This window comes from Suricata suricatta, chromosome 10 (assembly GCF_006229205.1).
Source record: "Suricata suricatta isolate VVHF042 chromosome 10, meerkat_22Aug2017_6uvM2_HiC, whole genome shotgun sequence".
NCBI classification, from domain to species: Eukaryota; Metazoa; Chordata; class Mammalia; order Carnivora; family Herpestidae; genus Suricata; species Suricata suricatta.
The window spans coordinates 62,067,522-62,088,944 of record NC_043709.1 but is presented as its reverse complement, the minus strand read 5'-3'; the positions used below and the strand labels follow the sequence as shown (position 1 = coordinate 62,088,944).

The following is a 21,423-nucleotide window of genomic DNA, read 5'->3' as shown; positions in this document are numbered from 1 at the left end:
CCCAAAATGACAGGAAATGTGGGTGTGGACAAATTTGTAGATAGGGAGTAGGAAGTTGAAGAAGATGGCACTGGAATGTCTCTAGTTTGCAGGAATGTAGGAAATTCAAAGTCCTATTGAAGGGAATGAGAAGTTGAATGTAAAGTTTGTTTTCAAGAGAGCATGCACACAAGCAGGGGAGGGGCAGAGAAAAAGGATCCCAAGCAGGCTCTATACTCTCAACACAGAACCCGACTCAGGGCACGAACCCGTGAACCATGAGATTATGACCTGGACCCATGAGATCATGATCTGAACTGAAATCAAGACTCAGATGCCAGTTGAGCTACCCAGGTGCCCCAAGAGGTTGAGTTTAAAGGAATGAGAAGGGACTTTAAAGAAAATACTGACAGTGTAGAATAGTTATTACAAAGAATAGGAGATGAAATTTCCCTAAACAGATTCATTCTGTTTACTAACAAAGTGCCAGCCTGTAGCTGGAAATCACAGCACTCCCCTCTCCTGACATTTTAAGTCCCTAGTCACTGCGCCCTGTCAGTCACCCCGCACTTACACCAGAATGAGCCACTAGATGCTTCTTATCCAGGATGTTTGTTTCCTACCCTCAGTTTTGCTCCAGAAACCCCTTCTCTAAGATGCTCTATTTTTCTCACTCTCTGTGTCCACATCATACTTACTCTTCACATCCTTCTCTCAGAAAACCTTCCCTGCCTCCCCCCACTCCACACCTCACTGGAAATTACCATCTTATCTTTCCATTAGTTTCCTACATATCTCTTTATGTGTTGCTTTTTACTCTGTGTGAACTCCTACTATTCTTTCCTCTCTTAGAAAAGTGCTAAAGGCAAGGCCCGCATAGGCTAATGTTCAGATATTTGTTGGACAAATGAATGGGGGACTTTTATAAATCTGATTTCACCTCTTTTGGGACTTCTTTGTAGCCTGGAGCCACCTCTGTCTCACCTTCACCTCACCTTTCTCCTTCTGCCTCTTTCGGGGAGAAGGGTGATTGCAGCTTCGTTGTAATCCAGCCCTTGTCTTGAGAGCCACCACTGAGCTGGCTAATGACTACCTTCGTGCCGTTACTGAATGGTCCCTGATTAATCTATTGGCTTTAGTGCAGAGTTGCACTGATTGCTCCCTAGCTCAAAAAATAAAACTGGGCTTCTGAAATGTCCTGCTTTGCATGAAAATGTTCGCTCCCTCTAATTTCCCCCTCTGAAAAAAATTGTAGATTCCTAGAGGCCGTGGCTATCTGCCATGACTTGCTTAGAAACCCTACATGGAAGTGATATTCTCCCAGGACTCTTCTGCCATTTCTCTGATTTTATCTGGAAGAATGACTAAAACTGAGGCCTAGAGACATTAACTTATCGAAGGTCATGTGGTTAGTAGGTGTTTGGTCAAGATTTGAACCCGGTCCTTTGGACTCCCTCCCCACTCACCTCCACTCGCCCATGGTCGTCTCTCTTGTTGGCTTCCCAGGGAACATGGCTTCAGTTCAGTTTTCTGTATCGCCAGATCTGCAGAGAGCCCCTTAAGACATCTGCCCACCCAATCTCCTGCTCACTGCTCTATAATATTACTGCTGTGGTTTTAGGGCTTAGAACTGTTTATAAATCTTTAACTTGAGTGCAATTTTGCATCATATTTTAATTTTTCTATTACAGCACTTCTCAATCTTTTTGGTCTTAGGACTCTTTGATATTCTTTTTTTTCTTTCCTTTTTTTTTCCTTAGAGAGAGAGAGAGAGAAAGAGAGTGAGGGATAGAGGGAGAGGGAGAGAAAATCCTAAGCAGGCTCCATGTGTGGGGTTCCACACTGGGCTCAATCTTAGACCCTAGGATCTTGACCTGAGCTGAAATCAAGAGTTGGATGCTTAACTGACTGAGCCTAGGATGCCCCTAGGACTCCTTAATATTCTTAAAAGTTGAGAACCTCAAAGTGCCTTTATAGAGTATGCTTTTAATTTATCGCATTAGAAATTAAGAAATTTAATAACTAAATATTTATAGTATGTAATTTAATAATTACTATTAAATTAAGAATTTTAAAGATACTAAACACTTTGATTTGATGACTTACTTAAAAATAATAATGATAGGGGTGCCTGGCTGGCTCAGTCGATAGAGAACATGACTCTTGATCTTGAGGTTGTGAGTTTCAGCCCTACACTGGGTGTAGAGATTGCTAAAAAAATAAAAATAAATCCAGGGTTTGGGAAAGAGACGAAAGAAATTTTAAATAAGCTGTAACATCTTGGCCAGGCAATGATGGAGCAGAGCAAACACAGAAGGTACAATATACAATATTATCACAAAGCCAGCTGTGCCATACTTTAAAGTGATTTAATAACCCGAATGCCAGAGCGTGAACTCTTGTAAGAACCAGAAAGCACTGAAGGTTTCTCACTGCACCTAGCAATGAAATGCCGCTCTCCCCAGGACCCTGCCAGCTACGCCAGGTTCTCAGGGGGAGTCTGTAGCGGGTACCTTCTTTTCAGGCTGGGCTTGACGGTCAAGTGGACTTAGCCAGAGAGCTGTGGTGCCCCATGGCCATGAAAAAAAAAATAAGGGTGGTCGGGTGGCTGGAACTCAGGCCATGATCTACAGTTCGGGTTAGTGTGAGTTCATGGATTTGAGCCTTGAATCAATCGCATCCGGCTCTGTGCTGACAGCAGGGAGCCCACTTCAGATCCTCTGTCGCTCTCTCTGAGCCCCTCCTCTACTCCCTCTCTCTTACAAAAACAAAACAAAACAAAACCCAAAGTCTTAGAATGAATAAATAAATAAGATAAACCCATTACATCTTTAACACAAATTATACATATTTTTGTAAAAATGAACTGTTTTCAAAAAAAATAAAATTTGTGGAAAAAGTAGTACTGTTTACATTTTTGCACATCTCTTTAATCTGTAATTTATAGAAAACAATTGGAATATTATACCTGCTTCTGCATTCAGTCTTGCTTTTTAAATTTTTTTTTTTTTGCTCGACCTATTTGAAGAAAATCTAGTTTATACAGATGTAATTAGAAAAGGGAGGAATAGGGGTACCTGCGTGGTTCAGTTGGTTAAGCATCCGACTTCGGCTCAGGTTATGATCTCACAGTTCATAGGTTCGAGCCCCATGCTGTGCTCTCTGCTGTCAGCACAGAACGTGGAGCCTGCTTCGGATCCTCTGTCTCCCTCTCTCCCTGCTCCTCCCCCACTTGCTCTCTCAAAGATAAATAAACATTTTTAAAAGGTGTTTAAAAAATTGCAAAAAAAAGGGAGGAAAATTTAAAAGCTTTTTCAGGCAATTATGAATATATGTCCTTAATGCTATTCCAGAACTCAGCAAGTATTATTTTTTCAGTGATTAGTTGCAGTATAGAACTTGAAACTGTATCAGTAAGTCTGTTACATTAAAATCCTTTGCCGTATTTATCATCTCATGAGTGATGAGTAGCATCGTGCATTGATCATTTGGGAAATACTGGTTCACTGAGTTACTGAGTTCACTGACCTCTTCCAAGTACTGCCACACCCATGTTTTAAAATCACATACAGTATTATCACTAACAGCTCATAAGAAAAGTCTAAATACTGTAAAACTGTCAGGCTCCCAGAGTCCACTCCATTCTTGTGAGAAAATGAAAGTGATAAAGGCAGATGTGATCTCAGTATTGTTATGAAGTAGTTTTGGCTTCTCGATCCTCCTTAAGAGGGTCACAGGACCCCCGGGAGTCCCTAGGCCACATTTTAAGAACGAGCTGTTTGAGGGGAAAAAGTGAAGTGAAGAAAAAGTGAAATATGCCATGGACACAGAAGATTGAAATCACTAATTTATCACATCCTAAGCAGCCCAGTCTTGTTAAACCTTGTCCCAACAGGCAGCCGACATGGATGCCCTAAAATCCTCAGACAGTTTTTCCTTGGAATATGAGGGCCACCTCCTCGAATCAAAAACACTCCAGAGCCGTTCTCCCAAGCACACACCTAGACCTGAGGTAGTATTTCTAGTTAGCTGTGATGTGTGCAGCTCCTGGTTGGTGAACAAGGAAGATTTTGAAAACAGAAGGTCAGACCCACCCATCTCATAAAGTAGCCCAGACCCAGGAGTTAATATAGATGAGAGTCCTGTGTCATCACTGAAACCCTCCAGCCCAGGAAAACCAGACTGGGGAGGGGCTGGACTGGCTGCCCTCAGGTTGTATCCCCCTGGAGAATGGGCTAGAGCAGGATTGAATATTGGGTACAGGGAGAGATGGGGCAAGCCCTCTCTTCCCCTCTGCATGGATTACCATCAGCTCTTGTGCCAAGAATGGAATAGGGAATTAAACCGTAAGCAACAAATTGTTTTCTTTAAGTGTGTGCTGTCTCAGGATCTTGATTTCTGTGTGTTTGTAGGTCACTAAATTGATCATTATCTTATCACTTTCCTACCCATTAAGAATAAGTCTCCTGTAGTATATATTTTCTACCAGGCTGCAAGGTTCAGGAGGGCAGGGACCATGCCGTATGTCTTCGTTACCACTGTACCCACACCAGGTAGTACACAATAGGTATTTAATGATCATTTGTCAAATAAGTGAAACCTCTTTCCTAATGTGGAGACCTAATGTACTGTGTGTTGTCGTGTCAGCAAAATCACAGATTCAGTCCAGGGAAGCTTGCTATGAGAAGTGACGCAGTGACCCAGTGCAGGTGTGGGATAATGCCAAAGTGTGGGTGGCTAATTTACAATATATAATCTAAGTGCATATTCATTAAATTAAGCACTGCATCCATGATGTACAGAGCGCTCCAGGAGACATAAAGATGAATCAGGCAGTGTGCCCCTAAAGAGCTTGTAGTTCATCAAAACGGAGAGCTAGGGATGCCTGGATGACTCATTCGGTTGAGTGTCCAACTCTTGATGTCAACTCAGCTTGTGATCCCAGGGTCATGGGATTGAGCCCCAGAGCCTGCTTAAGGTTCTTTCCTTTTTGCCCTCTGCCCTGCCCCCATTTGCATGCGCTCACTCCCTCTCTCTCTCTCTCAAAATTAAAAAGAGAGAGACAGAGGAGAGAGAGCTAAAAGCATATATATGAAGAACATTAGTAAAAAGTAGAGTGCAAGTACTGTGAAAGAGAGGCTCCATGCTGTTGAAGAGTGAAGGAAGTTTGTGGAGGAAGAAGCTGAAGGGCTGGACCACAGACAGTAGAGAGAATCCCCACAGCTGGAGGTGCAGAAAATAAGGGCCTGAAAGCAGAGTGGCTCAGTGGAAGAGTCTTTGAGGGGAAAGAGTGAAAGACAAAATGGAAAAAGTAAATTAGAGTCCAAGCTGGGAGGATTGATGATATTAAGTGCGATCATAGGATTTAACAAAGGAGCCCAAGAGTTCTGGCCTTATTTCTCTCTGGCGAGCCTTACGAGGGAGATATATAAGCCCAAGACCTGATTGTAAACATCTAACAGAACCTCAGAGGGCTGTGTTCCACTGAACTGAACATGTGAGTAGAAGCTCAAAGATATCTCCTGCCCCTCCCTCAATCCAATCTTGGGATCTTACTGTATTACTTACATGATTTTGATTTTCTGTATTTTATGATGCTTTGACATTTTAGGAGCCTTGCTAGCCGGGGAGAGACTGTCCTTCCCAGTGCAAACTTAATTCCTGGACACTTAACAGCTTGCCTGGGAGTGTGCCCCTCATATGCAAATCACCCAATCCAAACCCTCATCCCCAACTTTAGCCAATGCTCACACCCCAAGACATACCAAACCAATGTCCCCCCTGGCCTAAATCACTCCAGGGGCCAGACACTGGCAGCTGGGACCAGCCCTGTAGCCCAGAGCTTGCTGAACTTCTCCACTCTGCCCAGTCCTAGGCTTCTCAGACGTGCCTGCGCTGCCTCGCCTGTTCCTTCCAGGCAGACTGCCATACAGGCTCTGAACCATGTTCCCTTGCTCATCTGCCTTGTGGGACCTGTAACTAATAGACCCCTCCAAAGGCAATTGTCTCTGTGTCTGTCACCTTACCATTTCTCATTAGAACAAAATCATAGGTACCATAGGAAGGCATTGCCTTCGGCATAGAACATTGCCCTGAGGTATAAAAATTGGGGTGGGGGGGATGCCTGACAAAGGGACAATTGAAAATATTAGTGTCTTTAAGTTTTCAGTCAAGGAAATTTAAATCCATTGTAAGGCTTTGTGAATTTACCTATCTTATAATCAAGGCTGTTAGGGTGTTTTAAAATCAGGAGTTGGATGGAGGTCACTGGGATATATAATAGTACATTTATTAAAAAGGAAAACTAAGGTCTGGGGTGCCTGGGTGGCTTTGCCAGTTAAGTGTCTGGCTCTTGGTTTTTGGTTCAGGTCTTGATCTCATGGTTTGTGTGTTTGAGCCCCTCATCGGGCTCTGTGTTGACAGCATGAAGTCTGCTTGGAATTCTGTCTCCCTCTCTCTCTGCCCCTCCCTTGCTCACTCTCTCTCTCTCTCAAAATTAAGCGGATAACCATTTTTTAAAATATGTTTTATTTTTAAAAAGGAAAAATAAGGTCATATTTTTCAAATAAAAATGTCTGGTCAATTGGTTTGACAGTAATGACTGGCTTTGCCAATTGTATCATATGGTGGATATTTTTATAAATGAAACAAGCTAATCTGTGGCTTTAAGGTTTTGATGAAAATATTTTTAAAGCATGTGATAAGATCATATTATTTTATTAAAAATTAATGTTTGCAGTGATATATTGAAATTAATGATATTTTTATTATCTCAACTTTTTCTTTTGGGTTAGATAAGGTTCCTTTAAGAGAAAGTATAACCCCTGTAAGAGTAACTCCTATGATTATTAGTAAAAAATTAAACTTTTTTGGGCATCCTCAGAAAACAAGAAATGGGATATTTCTAACAACCAGGTAACAAATCATTTGGCAAGTTGGTTGGTTTAGAGTTCTTTGCTTCCAATAAAGTTGAAAGACTACCTAATTTGGCTGTCAGCTGATTAAGATAAATTTTGCTGATAGCTCACTATGTGACTTTGGCATCTAATTTGTAAGGAGTTCAAAGAATTGAGTGGTATTGCTACAATAAAATTCTTCTGTTCCCAGATACTATTTATGTGAGTAAGGTTTCTGAGCACTTAAAATCTAATATTAGAAAGGCAAGGAAGGGTTGATATTGAGCCATGTTTGATTTTAGTAATAAATAATGCAAATATTTCAACCCCCAAAACACCAATTTAAAAAACTCATTGAGATATATTTTAATAAAATTTTCTTGTTAAGCTTAATAATTACTTATAAAATGTATATTTATATATATTTTTGTTTTAGTGTTTATTCTTTTCACACACACACACACACACACACACACACACACACACACACACACCATGAGTGGGGGAGGGGTGGAGAGGGAGAAGGAGACACAAAATCCAAAGCAGGCTCCAGGCTCTGAGCTGTCAGCACAGAGTCCGACATGGGGCTTGAAGCCTTCGGCAAGATCATGATCTGAGCCAAAGTTGATCACCCAACCAGCTGAGCCACCCAGGTACCCTATGTTTATATATCTTGATCAATTTTATTAATAAGAATTATAATTTAAAAATGACTCTAGGAGAATTTTTCTAATTTTTATTTATTTGTTTTGAGAGAGAGAGAGAGAGTGCTAGCAGGGGAGGGGAAGAGAGGAAGGGAAAGAGAAAAAGAAAAAGAATCCCAAGCTGGCTCCGTGCTGCTAGCACAAGCCCAACATAGGGCTCGAACTCATGAATTGTGAGATCATGACCTGAGCTGGAATCAAGAGTTGAATGTTTAACTGACTGACTGAGCCACTCAGGTGCCCCAACCCAGGAGAATTTTTAAAAATTCTTAGAGACTCGGGTCACAGGAAAATTTTTAAATTTTAAGGACAGTTTATAATTTTTTGTTGCACAAAAGTATTCAAAGGTGATCAATAAAATGCAGTAAAGCATAACAATATACATTAGCACACAGTTCTCTAGGAAATATGGAAAGCAGGCATGAGATGGGGGAGAAAAAGAAAGGAGGAAAAATTTGTAAATGGTAAATAAAAGTTTCATCTCAAAATGTCAGTGCTGGGAATTATATAATTTACAAATATTTAAACTTGTGATGAAAAAAAATGTTGACTTTAAAATGGAGTAGTAGGAGGAGAGACCCTAGGTGGCTCAGTCAGTTAAGCATCTGACTCTTGATTTTGGATAAGGTCATGATTTAAAGGATGATGGAATCAATCCCTTCCTGGGGGTTCCTCCAGGAAACCTGCTTGGGATTCCCTCCCTGCCCCTCCCTTGCTCACATTCTCTGTTTCTCTCTCTCTCTCTCTCTCTCTCAAAATAAATAAACTTTTAAAAAGTTTAATGGAGTCGAAGGAAACACATAATATTGAACCAAACAAAAAATACTTCCAGACTATTGTTGGCATACTACTTATCTCAGGGCACATACTCATTGAGAGACTAGCACTGTTAATAGTGATAGAGCACTTTTAAATTCTCTGCTTTTTGCCAAGTGTGGCCTGGAGTCTAGCTTGAATAAAGGCGCACTTTATGTGAGCTCATAGTCATGAGAATTGGACACACAGGTGTGTTTCCCAATGACTAGCTACATGGAGTGCGAGACAAAAGGGTCATTGCGGTGCAGGGGCGAACAGGGCGTAGAATCTGTTCCGCTAGCTGGTCAAAGCCGGATGCGTCTCCATGGTATGGGGCAAGGAGCGAGTGATTATGCGTGTTGGTGGTATAGACGGCAACCTGCAGAAGTGCTCTCTGGAAACACTGGTGTTCTGATGCCAGGGAGGCAAGGGTGGGGCCGGGATGGGGAGGCAAGCTGCCCTTGCGGGTCCGAATGGGTCAGCCTCCTGTCTCACGCCTGTGTCCGCGTCTCTCCCTGTCTCCCCTGCAGTCGCTGCTCAGCATCCCGGGCTCGCCGTTCCTCTCCCGCCACAACAGCAAGAGCAGCATCTTCAGCTTCCGAGGGCCCGGGCGGTTCCGCGACCCGGGCTCGGAGAACGAGTTCGCGGACGACGAGCACAGCACGGTGGAGGAGAGCGAGGGCCGCCGCGACTCGCTCTTCATCCCGATCCGGGCCCGCGAGCGCCGCAGCAGCTACAGCGGCTACAGTGGCTACAGCCAGGGCAGCCGCTCGTCGCGCATCTTCCCCAGCCTGCGGCGCAGCGTCAAGCGCAACAGCACGGTCGACTGCAACGGCGTGGTGTCCCTCATCGGCGGCCCCGGCTCCCACATCGGCGGGCGGCTCCTGCCAGAGGTGAAAATAGATAAGGCAGCTACCGACGACAGTGTAAGGAAGTAAACACATAGACCAGGCTAGGCATGGCAGTCTCTCCCGCGCCCTCCTCTCTTCTCTCCGGTCCGGCCGCTCGCTCCCACGCTCTGTCCCTACTGCCCTGCACCGCCTCTGTCTTCTCCCACCTGCTTAGTTTCGGTTTTTCTCTTCAGCCCTTCCTTCTTTTCCCTTTTACTTCATTCTCTGCTCTGTTTCCCCCCACCCCCACCCTCCTTGTGTCCCCACTACTGCCCTTCCCCATCCTTTCTTGGCTTTTTTTTTTTAACCTCTTTTCCTTTCTCTCCATCTTTGCAAGTCTCTGTCAGCCTACCTGTATCCCTAGCCGCCCCCCACCCCCCAACCTGCTTTGACTGAATGCCTCTGGCCAGCGGATCCTGCCCGGATGGAATGAGAATGGCATCCTGCCACCACCAATGACCAAGTCTGAGCCGGTTTGGAACTACCATTGCTTCTCTCCCTCCCACATCCTCTCCTTATAGGGAAACAGCCTGGAATTTAAAGCTCTTATCTTTCTATTAAAAAAAAAAAAAAGCAATATAGTTGAGAACAATTTTCCGAGTCTCCTCTGTAAGAACGAGGTGTGATTTTTCCAAAGAGGAATGTGCATACATGGCGCAGCCGGCAGGAGGTGTGCACCAGGGAGAGCCAGCAAGAAGACGTTAGGGAAGCAGGCGCAGATCCGGAGCACAAAAGCGTTTGAAATGGAAAGAACTCAAATGAGGGGGCAGGTGGGAGGTTGGGGCAAGAACACATGGTGCATGGGGGAGGAAGGAGAAGGGAAGTAAAAGATGAATTTTAAATGTAATCAAATGTCAGGCTCTGGAGGAGCTGCATATAATAGCTCAGAAAATCACTCATCGAGGGGTATGGATAATGGCTCCCCTCTTTGGGAAAAGCCATCTCCTAACATTTCTTTAAATTCTAAGCTGTTTATACCTTTTTCCTAGTTTTAAATTCGTATAACCTCAGCAATCCTAATCCTCTGTACCTCTAACTCCTTAACGTTCCTCAATCCTTCCTTAGCTGGCATAGACTCCTTGAGGTGGCACGCCAGTCTGTCTTGTCCTAACACTTCGGTTTCCCCTAACACAGCACGAAGACAGCCGGTCCTTTAATTAGCATGATGCATGTGTAGAGGAAAACGGGATGGTCAAAGGTGCGATTATGCACGGTGATCCGTTCTTAACATTTCTGGATAGTTGCCGACTGTACAGATAAAAACTCGAAAGGCAGTTAAAATGTGTTTGACACTGTCTTCTCTCTCCTGCCTTTATATTTAACAGCAAAATACTGCCCGCGCTACACACACACACACATTTGTGTAGCTCTTCACAAGCAACAACTTACTTTTATGTTAATTATTTCATTTGCTCTGAATAAAAATTCTGAAAGGCTGACTAAGTAGAGCTCATTATCCCTGTTGGTAGATGGGGAAGTAGTCTCAGAGAAGTTGGGCTCCTTGCGGTCACATAGCTCATTATTGATAGAGCCAGGGTCTCCAGGAAAACTCAATCTTCTGTTTCTCAGTTAATTTTAATGTCTTCTCTCTGGAGTCCCATGGCCATTTTTCTTCAGGAAAACTGTTTATTTAATACCAACTATAGTAGGAACAATAATAATAACAAACAGTGGTTCCAGAATTCCCCCCAAACCAGATAGTTGGCCAAAATAAATATTACAGATGACTATCTTTACTTTAAGTATAATTTTTGATTGTCCCTAATTCTATACCTAGAAGTAAAGATTTAGGCTCTGGAATTAGACAGTTACATTCTCTGAAAAAAGAAACAGGGTAATATCAACAGATAACAAAGGGTCGGGTCAGCGTGGACGGTTCCATTCAGGCAACTCAAATGTTAGAAACCAAATTAAATTCTGATAGCCTTGCCTTTTTTTATATTTAAACCAAATCATCCATCTTGCTTTTTTGTTGAAAAGAAGGAATTAGAAAAGGTATCCAGGAAGGAGGAGATTGAACTTGAGCTGAAGGCAGATGAGCAGGTTTGGGGGTTTGGGTTTTGGTTTTCTGGCAGCTTCTATTAGAGTGTGTGGGAAAGAAATTCGAGAGGCAGTTGAGCAGATGACTGTGGAAGCAAAGCTCTGTGCCCCACCTTAAGCTGTAGCCTCCAGAGTGCTGCCTTTCGGGTTTTGGGGGGCTGCACACCCAACCCCCTGTAGGCACTTAGGAGATTCTTTGCAGTAGTCCCAAGCGATGATGGTGACAGATTTGAGGATTCCCAAGGCCAGAAGGGCCGATCCCAAAGCGGCAGGAAGGTGAGGTAGGGCACAACTATTTCATTCCCAAAGGCTTCATAACCGGGAAACGCTTTTTTGTTAGAAGCCATAAAGAAGCGCTTGCTAGCTGTGAATGGCATGGGGATATATGTCAGTTACATTAATAGGCCAGAAAGACACAATAAAACAAACCCAGACTGCATAGACTGCATGTGGTATATCAGATCTATAGAAAGACAAACTACATGCAGAAAAAGGATGACTGATAAAAGTTAACAGTAGTTGCCTTTGGGAGGGGAAATTATCAGTGGCTTTTTCTCTTCTGTACACTTTTCTGTTCTTTATGGCTTTCTACAATGGACATAATTATTATAGCTACCATATGGATTCTTGCTATAGTATGCTAAGCACTTAAATATATGCACAACCTCATTGAATTCTTATAACCATCCTATTCGGTAGGTGGCTTCATCCTATTAAACAGAGGAGGTTCAAAGCCTTAGTGACTTCTGGAAATGGAGCTTGAACCAAGGTCTTCCTGAGGCCAAGGAGACCTCCCTGACTGCTTAAATATTAGTCTCTGGGAAGTGGGAAAGAAAAACATTTATCATTTATCTTAGAAGGATGCAATACATTACTAATGTTATATGCACCCCAGGGCCACACGAGGAATGAATGCCTCCTTAGGCTAGGATGTAGTGATTCTTTTTTTTTTTTATGTTTATTTATTTTTGAAAGAGAGACTGCGAGTGGGAGAAGGGCAGAAAGAGAGAGAGAGAGACAGAATCAGAAGGAGGCTCCAGCTCTGAGCTGTCAGCACAGAACCCAACGCCAGGCTCAAACCCACAAGCTGTAAGATTATGATCTGAGCCAAAGTCAGACCCTTAACCCACTGAGCCACCCAGGTGCCCCTGGCATGTAGTGATTCTTACTGCCAGAACATTTGGGATGCGACTCCAGCCATGGGTTCACATGCGCCTGAGCCACAAGAGCGCTTCCCAGTGTGCGCTCACGCCTTGTGGAGCGGTGCAGGAGCCATGAGGTCCGCGTACTGGCCTCACCCCGTATTGATGCTTATGCTATGTCCCACACATCTGGTTTTCTCCTCAGACTCAAATGAAGAAATAGAATATCCTCTATGAAATAAAAAAAAAGATATCCAGACATTGCCTCATTAGAGTTTCATCAAACACTGTTTCACATGCTCATTAATTATTCAGTTGTGACCGGTAATGATTTTTCAATAGTTTGGGCATTTTCACTTTTGCTTTTTGCTGAAGCAGAGGATGAGAGACTTTTCCCGTGTCTTCATCTCTAGGCTGGAAAAGTAGGTGAAATCTCATCACTCAGAGAGAAAGCAGGTGCTGCTGACAGATGTAACTCAGAAACCCTGTTGTGTTATCTTGCAAATGTATAAGTATTACCTCATTTAATGCCCACAGCTGATAGAGACTACTGCTGTCTGCATTTCACTGAGGAGGAAACCAAGGCTTAACGAAAACAAGTGGCTTGTGCAGTGTCACACCGTAAGCGGTAGAGTTAGGGCTCGAGTGCAGGGAGTCCAGGTCCGAGACCCTGGCCAGTAGCCAGGGCGCTGCACCGGCTCTAAAGCCTGAGCCCTTCCGTTTATTTACTGATGTGATCCTGGGAAGTTAACGTGCCCTCTCTAAGCCCATGTCCTTATCTGTGGAAAAAGACAAAAGGACCTTCGCTATAGTGCAATTGTAAAGATTAAATGTGATAACATTTATAACATGTAAAGCATATTATCTGGTCCATTCTTTGTGTTCAGAAGCCACTTTCCATTTCTTTCCCTATACTCTTTTGGCCTTTTTCATCCTGAGAGGTAGACCTTAGGATTTCTACTGAATTGCTTGACTCGGAGAGGGTTGTATTTCTTCTAAGGAATACTTTCAAGATCCTTAGTCTGAGAAGAAGAAACTATTGTACAACTGTTTTAAAGCAGATCACTACAGGGGTGCCTAGGTGGCTCAGTCTGTTAAGCTGACGGCACGGGGCCTGCTTGGGCTTCTCTCTCTCCCTGTCTCTGCCCTTCCCTTGCTCGCATGCTTGCTCTCTCTCTCAAACTAAATAAATAGACATTTAAAAAATAAAATAAAACGCTCTGTTTTAGTTCTAAGAAAAAGGTAACTGCCTGATAAATGTCTACTCACATATTTCCATGGGAGAGCGACCTAGTTGAGCTTCCTTGGGCAGATTCGTAGAAATGTGGGCAAAATCTGCACATGCAGGTGTCATAGGCTCTCTCTTTGAGAAGGAAAGCTGCAGCTTAGGAGGTTGGAAGTCAGTGGCTAAATGTCCCAATAAACTTTGCATTTGGGTTGAGAGAAATGGAGCAAATTTGTACCGAGTTTTACTTTCAAAGAATGTAATTAAGGTTCTCTGTTGCTTCCTCTGTTACAGATAGCTTTATGTGAATGCTCCTTAGAGGCTGAGTTCTAAAAAGGCAGAAGCTCCTGACCTTAAAATGTTAATTCTCTCTCCTCTTTCCTCCCCAACAAAGTGAGGCCAAACAAACAAACAAAAGAAATAAAAACCTCTCCATACAGGAATAAAAAGTGACCAGAGGAGATAGGGAAGGGGAGGAAAAGAGTATGTAATCTTCCCTCTGGTCTTCAGGTCTCAGCATGGTTGCAGGAAGAAGCCCTCTCCCTACCTCCCACGTGGTAAGAATTGAGAGGCTGAGCCAATAGCAGAGATATCCCTGACACAATCTTAAGGAGATTCTGGAAGGAGGGTGACTCTGAAGCTGCTGAACATGGGAGAGTCTGCTCCAACTTTTCTTCCCTTCAGTTGGCTAGAATCTGGCACAAGAAACAATAGCCAACAGTGCTGACGGGACTGTAAAACGGTGTGGCCACTTTGGAAAGCAGCGGCCGTTTCTCAAAAAAAATTAAACACAGAGCTACCACATGATCCTAGGTAAAACGGAAAACAGGTGTTCGCACAAAAACATGCACATGAATATTTATAAAACCATTATTCATAATAGCCAAAAAGTGGAAACAACCCAAGTGCCCATCAACGGAGGGATGGATAAATAAAAATGTGACATGTCCCTATTATGGAATATTATTCAGCTATAAAAGGAAAGGAGGTGTTGATACTTGCTACAGCATGAATAAACCTTGAAAAGGTTATACCCGTGAAAGAAGCCAGGCACAGAGGCCACATATTACTCTATATGTTCCATTTAAATTTTTTTAATGTTTTTATTTTTGAGAGAGACAGAGCAAGAGGAGAGGAGGGGCAGAAAGAGAGAGAGGGAGACAGAATCTGAAGCAGGCTCCAGGCTATGAGCTGCCAGCACGGAGCCCAACACGGGGCTTGAACCCACAACCCACAAGATTATGGCCTGACCTAAAGTCAGATGCTTAACCGACTGAGCCACCCAGGTGCCTGGGTGGCTCAATCGGTTGAGCGTCCAGCTTCGGCTCTGGTCATGATCTCATGGTTCATGGGTTCAAGCCCTGCATCGGACTCTGTGCTGACAGCTAGTTCAGATTTATATGAAATGTCTAGAAGAGGCAGATCTATAGAGACAGAAAGCAGATTATTGGCTATGAGGGGGCTTGGGATTGGCTGTGAACAGTTACTGTGTTCTTCTTTGGTGTGATGCAAATGTTCTGGAATACACTGTAAATATACTAAAAGCCACTGAATCACACACTTTGCAACCGTTAAACTGGTGAATTTTATGTTAATGTGCATTTTATCTTAATGTTGTGAAAGTTGAAAAGAGAGAAACAATAGCCTGGACGTTCAGTCCCAGCTTTCAAAACCTCACCCAGAGAGGAGGAATTTCAGGAACTCCCCAACCATCTTGGATTCCTGGGTTCCCTGGTTTGCTTACTACAGATTTATTTTTCTCCAGATACTACCTTAGCCCCCAGTGAGTACTTAGCACTTTGAAGTACTGTTCGTCCTAAGTAGTTTTAGTTTATATCATCTCGGGCAGTTGGCAGTGACGAACATATGTTTGCCCCCCTCTCTCCATTAATCAGTCACATCTGATGAATACTGAGAGACTGCGTGTTCTGACAATGACCAGGCCATATATAAAATAGGACCTTCGCCCACAATCTGCCTGACAAACCAACCCCCTTGTCTATGGTAAACAGCCCGGGCAGCCAGCCTGCTACAAGTCAGACCAGCAGGAAGCCAGTCTGCTATCTCTAGCGACAGTCCAGGAAGGTAAACAATAATTTCTATAACTGTCAGCCCCAGGTGGTCAGAACTTGGTTAATAACTGATGATTTCCTTAATTTTTGTTTCTGCTTTCGACTTAGGACCCACCAGAGAAAGCCAGACCCCTACTCAGTCACCTAGGATGCCCTGCTTCTAGTTAGCCCACCTACAGCTTCCTCATGCCAACAGCCTTGAAATCGAGGCATCCCTGAAACCTTCCCTTTTTTCTACTAAAAAACTTTGCCACTCCCCTGCTTGCCTTTGAGTCTGGCAAAATGCCATATGATGGTGGCTGACTCCCTATATTAGGCTCAGAATAAACAGCCCTTGTTTTTCTCACTTGGTTGATCTTCATTTATCTCCACAATACAGATAACATTTTCTACGTATTTACACACTCTTCCATATTCTTTCTCAAAGGATTTCTACTGCACAATCAATATTGCAATAGTACATTGGGTAACCCTCACCCAAGAGTTACCAAAGATGTGGATACAAAGGTGGAGACCAGCTGAGAACTGTCCCCTGAACCCCTTTGTCCTGCAAGACTTTCCCACAAAGTACCCTTTCCTACTCAATCCTTTTACCTCTCTGAGCAACCTCTTCTGACATGTTTGCTTAGATAAGTTTGCTTCCGTTTTCAAGGACTCACACAATATGTATTTTTTTATTTGGCTTCTTTCACCCAACAAGATGTTTGTGAGATATGTCCATGTTGGGTATCATTGTTATTGATAAGTATTGATTGGGTTCTTCATTGTATAATTATACTCCAAATTGTTAGTCCATTTTCCTGTTGATGGACATTCAGGTTGTTTCCAGTTTTTAGTAGTATAAATAAGCTTGCTGACAGCATTCTTGTGCAACTTGGTAGATATATGTTTTCATTTATATTGGATAATTATCTCAGAATGAAATTCCTGGATCATGTGGTAAATGTATGTCTAACTTTGTGAGGAACTTCCAAACAGCTCTTCAGAACAGTTACACTATTTTTTAAATACTCCTACCAACAGTGCATTAGAGCTCCAATTGCCCCAATCCTAGCCAGCATTGGGTGATGTTAGTCCTTGATTTTAGCATTTGAGTAGGCATAAACTGTTGCCTCACTATGCTTTTGATTTGCATTTCCCTGCTGCTTAATGATGATGTGCATCTTTTCATGTATCTGTTGGCTTCTCGTAGATCTTTTATTAGTTGCTTATTTAAATCTTTTGCTCATTATTGATTTTTATATGTTATGGATAGGATACAAGTCCTTTATCAGATACATAAATTTTTAATTTTGATGAAATCCAATGTATCAGGCTTTTTTCTTTTATGATGTTTTTTGCATCCTAAGAAATCTTCGCCATTATCCCAAATTGTGAAGTTATTCTCCTATAAATTTTACAGTTCTGAGTTTTACATTCAGGTCTCTGATTCAGCTCAAATTAATTTTTGTGTATGAAATTAGATAGGAGTTGACTTGGATGAATATCTAGTTTTTTGATATCATTTGTTAAAAAGACTTTCCTTCTGGGGCACCTGGGTGGCCCAGTGGGTTAGTCGTCCAACTTCAGCTCAAGTCATGATCTCATGGTTTGTGAGTTTAAGCCCTTCAGTGGGCTCTCTGCTGTCAGCACACAGCCCACTTTGGATCCTCTGGCTCCCTCTCTCTGCTCTTCCTCTGTATGTGCACACTCTCTCTCCCTCTCTTCTCTCTCTCTCAAAAATATAAACATTAAGAAACATATTAATTAAAAAAATACTTTCCTTTCTCCATTGAACTTACTTGGCACCTTGGTAAAAAATCAATTGATGTCCATCTTTGGGTCTGTTTTTGGATCCTATTATGTTCCCTTGAGCTATTTGTTCATGCTTATACCAATGCTACACTTGTCTAATTACTATAACTTTGTAGTCTTGAAACAAGATAACTTAAGCCTTCCAAACAAAAAATATTTTAAAGATCATTAAACAATCTCTTAAGAGATAATTTTCTGTTCAGTCTTTTTAAAAAGATTATTTTGCTTTTCTAGATCCTTTGCATGTCTTTATATATTTTAGAATCTTTTTTTTTTATTTTGTCAGTTTCTTCAGAAGAGCCTAAAATTTTTATAGTGATTGCACTGAATCAATAGGTCAGTTTGGGAATAAGGAGCATCTTAATTATATTGAATCTTTCAGTCTGTGAATGTGGTTTTAGTCTCATGTATTAAAACTTCTCAAGTTTCTCTCAGCAAAGTTGTATAATTTGTAGTGGAACTCTTGCCCATCCTTCACTAGACTTATTCCTTGGTATTCGTAGTGTTTGATACTGTTATAAAAGGCATAATCTAAAAGTTTTTTTATTTTCAAGTATTTGTTGTCAGAACATAGAAATACAGTTTTTGTATACCATGACCTTGTAAATTAACATCATAGTTAATGATCTTATATCTCATGATCTTGATAAATTAACATCTCAGTTCTATTAGGTCTTTTTTTTTCAAATTCCATAGAGTTTTTACATGCACAATAATATTTTCTGTGGCTAAAAGCAACTGCAACCTTTATGCCTTTTATTTATTTTTCTTGCTTTATTGCACGAGCTAGGACTTCAGATACAAACCGCATAGGAATGATGCAAGCAGATATTATTCCTTGTTTCCATTATTAGTGGAAAAAGTTTTAATGTTTCAGCAAGAAGCATGTTGGCTATAGATTTTCATAGATATTCTTTATCAGATTGAAACTGCTATGTTCTATCTGTGGCTTGCTAAGAAATTTTATTATACAGAGGTGTTGAATTTTATTAAATGTTCTCTTACTGCATCTGAGATAATCAGATGGTTTGTTTTTCTCCTTTATTCTGCTAACGTGATGAATGACACTGACTTTTTTCCTAGTGTGAAACTGGCTTTCCTGGAGTAAATCCTGTTGGTCATGATGTATTATCTTTGTTTATATTGCTGGGTTCTATCTTCTCACGTTTTGTTAAGGATTTCACATCACCGTTCATAAGGGATTTTGGTCTCTGATTTTCTTTTGTTGTAATGTTTTTATTAGTTTTAGTATCAGGGTTATGGTAACTTTATAAAACAGGTTGAGAAGTATTCTCTGTTTTCTGAAAGAATTGGTGTTAGTATTGGTATTATTTCATCTGTAAATGTTCGATAAAATTAACTTGTAGAGCTATCTGGACTAGAGTTCACTTTATTGTAAGGTTTTTTTATTATCAGTTTCTAATGTGGGCTGTTGAGATTTTCTGTTTCTTCTTCTATCAATTTTGATAGGTTGTATTTTGAGAAGTTTTTCCATTCTATCCAAGGTGAAATGACTTGAAGTTGTTTACAACTCTTCTTTTTTTTTTATGTTAGCCCACATAAATTTTTGAGCTTATTTATTATGATACTCTATCCTATTATACTCTGACCACTATAAATATTGCACAGAAGCTCCCTGTCTTATGATGGTTCAACTTAAAATTACTGTATATTCTTATTATCTTAATAATGCCTGTAAGATATGTAGTAATGTCCCCATTACTATTCATTACTATTGCTGAAAATTATAGTTTGTGTTTTCTCTCTTTTTTTCTTGATCAGTCTTTCTAGGGAATTATCAGTTTTATTAATCTGTTTTCAAAAAACAACATTTACCCTTTTGAATTGCCTAGTTTGTCCATTTACTAATTCATTAGTCTCCACTCTTATTTTTATTATTTTCTTTCATCTATTTACCCACAGTTTAGTTTAATCTTTTTCTTATTTCTTAAGGTGGAAGTTTAGAGCATTGATTTTATATCTTTTATAGCACTTAGCACTGTAAAGTTTCTCAGACCATTGTGTGAGCTGCATCCCATTAATCTTAACATATTGTTTTCATTATCCTCAAAGTATTTTCTAATTTCCTTTGTGATTTTATCTTTGATCTATGGACTTTTAGAAGGCTGTTGTTTAATTTACAAAATTAAGGGGATTTTTCTGGATGTCTTCCTGTTACCACAGGGCTTTTCAATGGAGCCAGTTACGTGGATCTGTGGTAAATTCTCTTGCCCAGATAAAAGGGTGACGTAATGAATTTCTCTTTTTACCCTGTAAAATTCCCTAAGTATGATCTTTGAAACTTCTTTTTCTTGGTATTCTCTTTATTTCTTTTTTGAAACTTAAGTTATGTTCAATAACATGCCTTACTAGGGAACAAATTTTAATGTTCTAGAGGTTGTCCCCACATACCCCTGCTACAGTTTATTATCACATTACATATGGAGTTCTGTCTTCATATGGAGTTTGGGGATAAACTTCTCTTTATGTGGATTTTTAACCCATGCTAAAAATTATTTTGCTTTCAAATAGATACCACTAAATGATAATCTAATGATTTGACTAGGTCCTTTAGACAGCATTTTTATTAAGTTGTTTGAGGTTAATATTATTACAGTCTCAAGAATTTATATCTTGTTATATCCACCAAGTCCAGAAAACAGTAAGATATACTTAGAACCAAAGCAATTTTAAATGCAATTTCATCCTTTCTTGATGAATCAGCCAGTCCATTAGATCTTAACAGTACCTTGAGAGTCAGCATTATCAAAATTACCTACCATGTACTGTAGATTCGCAGAGAGCGGCTCAGTAAAAATTTAGAATGAATAAATGCCAGAAACAAGAGTGGGCACTGTATGGGTTCTCTCTGTGTTCATTTTTAGATGATCATCATTTTAAAACTATAGTCATTTAGTCTGATTTATTAGGTGTCAGGTGAATATCAGGCTGGGAATTGGAGCACAAAGTGGCTTACCAGAGAAATACATCTTGTTATGACCTGAGATAATGGTCAACAAGTCATTGTTACACATACAGATGTTTGTAGAGTAATGCAGCCAGGAATTCCCAAGGAAATCAGTTCTTTTCTTTTCATTTCTTTGGTAGCTCTGTCAAACAAACAAAACAAAACCCAGTGGAAAACCAAATGTCTGAATCAGTGAAACAGCTTGATGAAACACTGTAATGAGATAAATTATGATGTGTCAGATACTTTCTTCTTCTGTACAGTTCTTAAAATCCAAACGTGTGTCTAAGGACAGAAAGCCTTTTGGATGTAGCTCCCTAGAGACAATTATTTTCTTTTCAAAACAGCTAGGGTCCTTCCAGTACTGATCAGACTGGCTTTTCTAGCTTCATATAAACATATATCTTCCGCGTCCTCTGAGAGATGGTGGCTGTCTGTCTTCTTACCTTCACAATGGAAAGGAGAGCCAACATTCCCTGGATGATGTGTTAGAGCGGATGGCATGGTTACTCGAAAGCTAGCTCCACTGCTTTGAGCCTGACCTAATGTAGCATACTCAGGTTGGCACAGAGAGCACGGGCGAGGGACATTAACACTGTGCTGCAGTCTCCCCTACCAGTATTGCCCACAGTGGAACATGTAGAAAATAGTTTCTGTAACAGTCTGATGGTGTTTTCTGCCCTTTTTGTTTGATTGAGAATTTGAACATTGTAGGTTAACTTATAAAGTAAAATTTTACAAGAGCAAGATAAACATATATAGCGCTATATGTTTTAGTTAAAATAGCGAGGGGCACCTGGGTGACTCAGTCGGTTAGGTGTCCAACTTCAGTTCATCTCATGATGTCACAGTTCGTGGGTTTGAGTCCCACATTGGGTTCTGTGCTGACAGCTCAGAGCCTGGACTCTGCTTTGGATT

The 21,423-nt window shown here is 41.2% G+C and overlaps 1 protein-coding gene across 1 annotated transcript in view; it reads left to right on the top strand.

Annotated features, from left to right (window-relative positions):
- SCN8A (sodium voltage-gated channel alpha subunit 8) overlaps window positions 1-21,423 on the top strand; it is a 178,931-nt gene that overhangs the window by 111,287 nt on the left and 46,221 nt on the right. Inside the window, exons 12-13 of the mRNA XM_029955498.1 lie at window positions 8,905-9,308; window positions 9,602-9,627. Coding sequence (XP_029811358.1) covers window positions 8,905-9,308; window positions 9,602-9,627 — 430 coding nt within the window. The remainder of the gene's footprint in view (window positions 1-8,904; window positions 9,309-9,601; window positions 9,628-21,423) is intronic.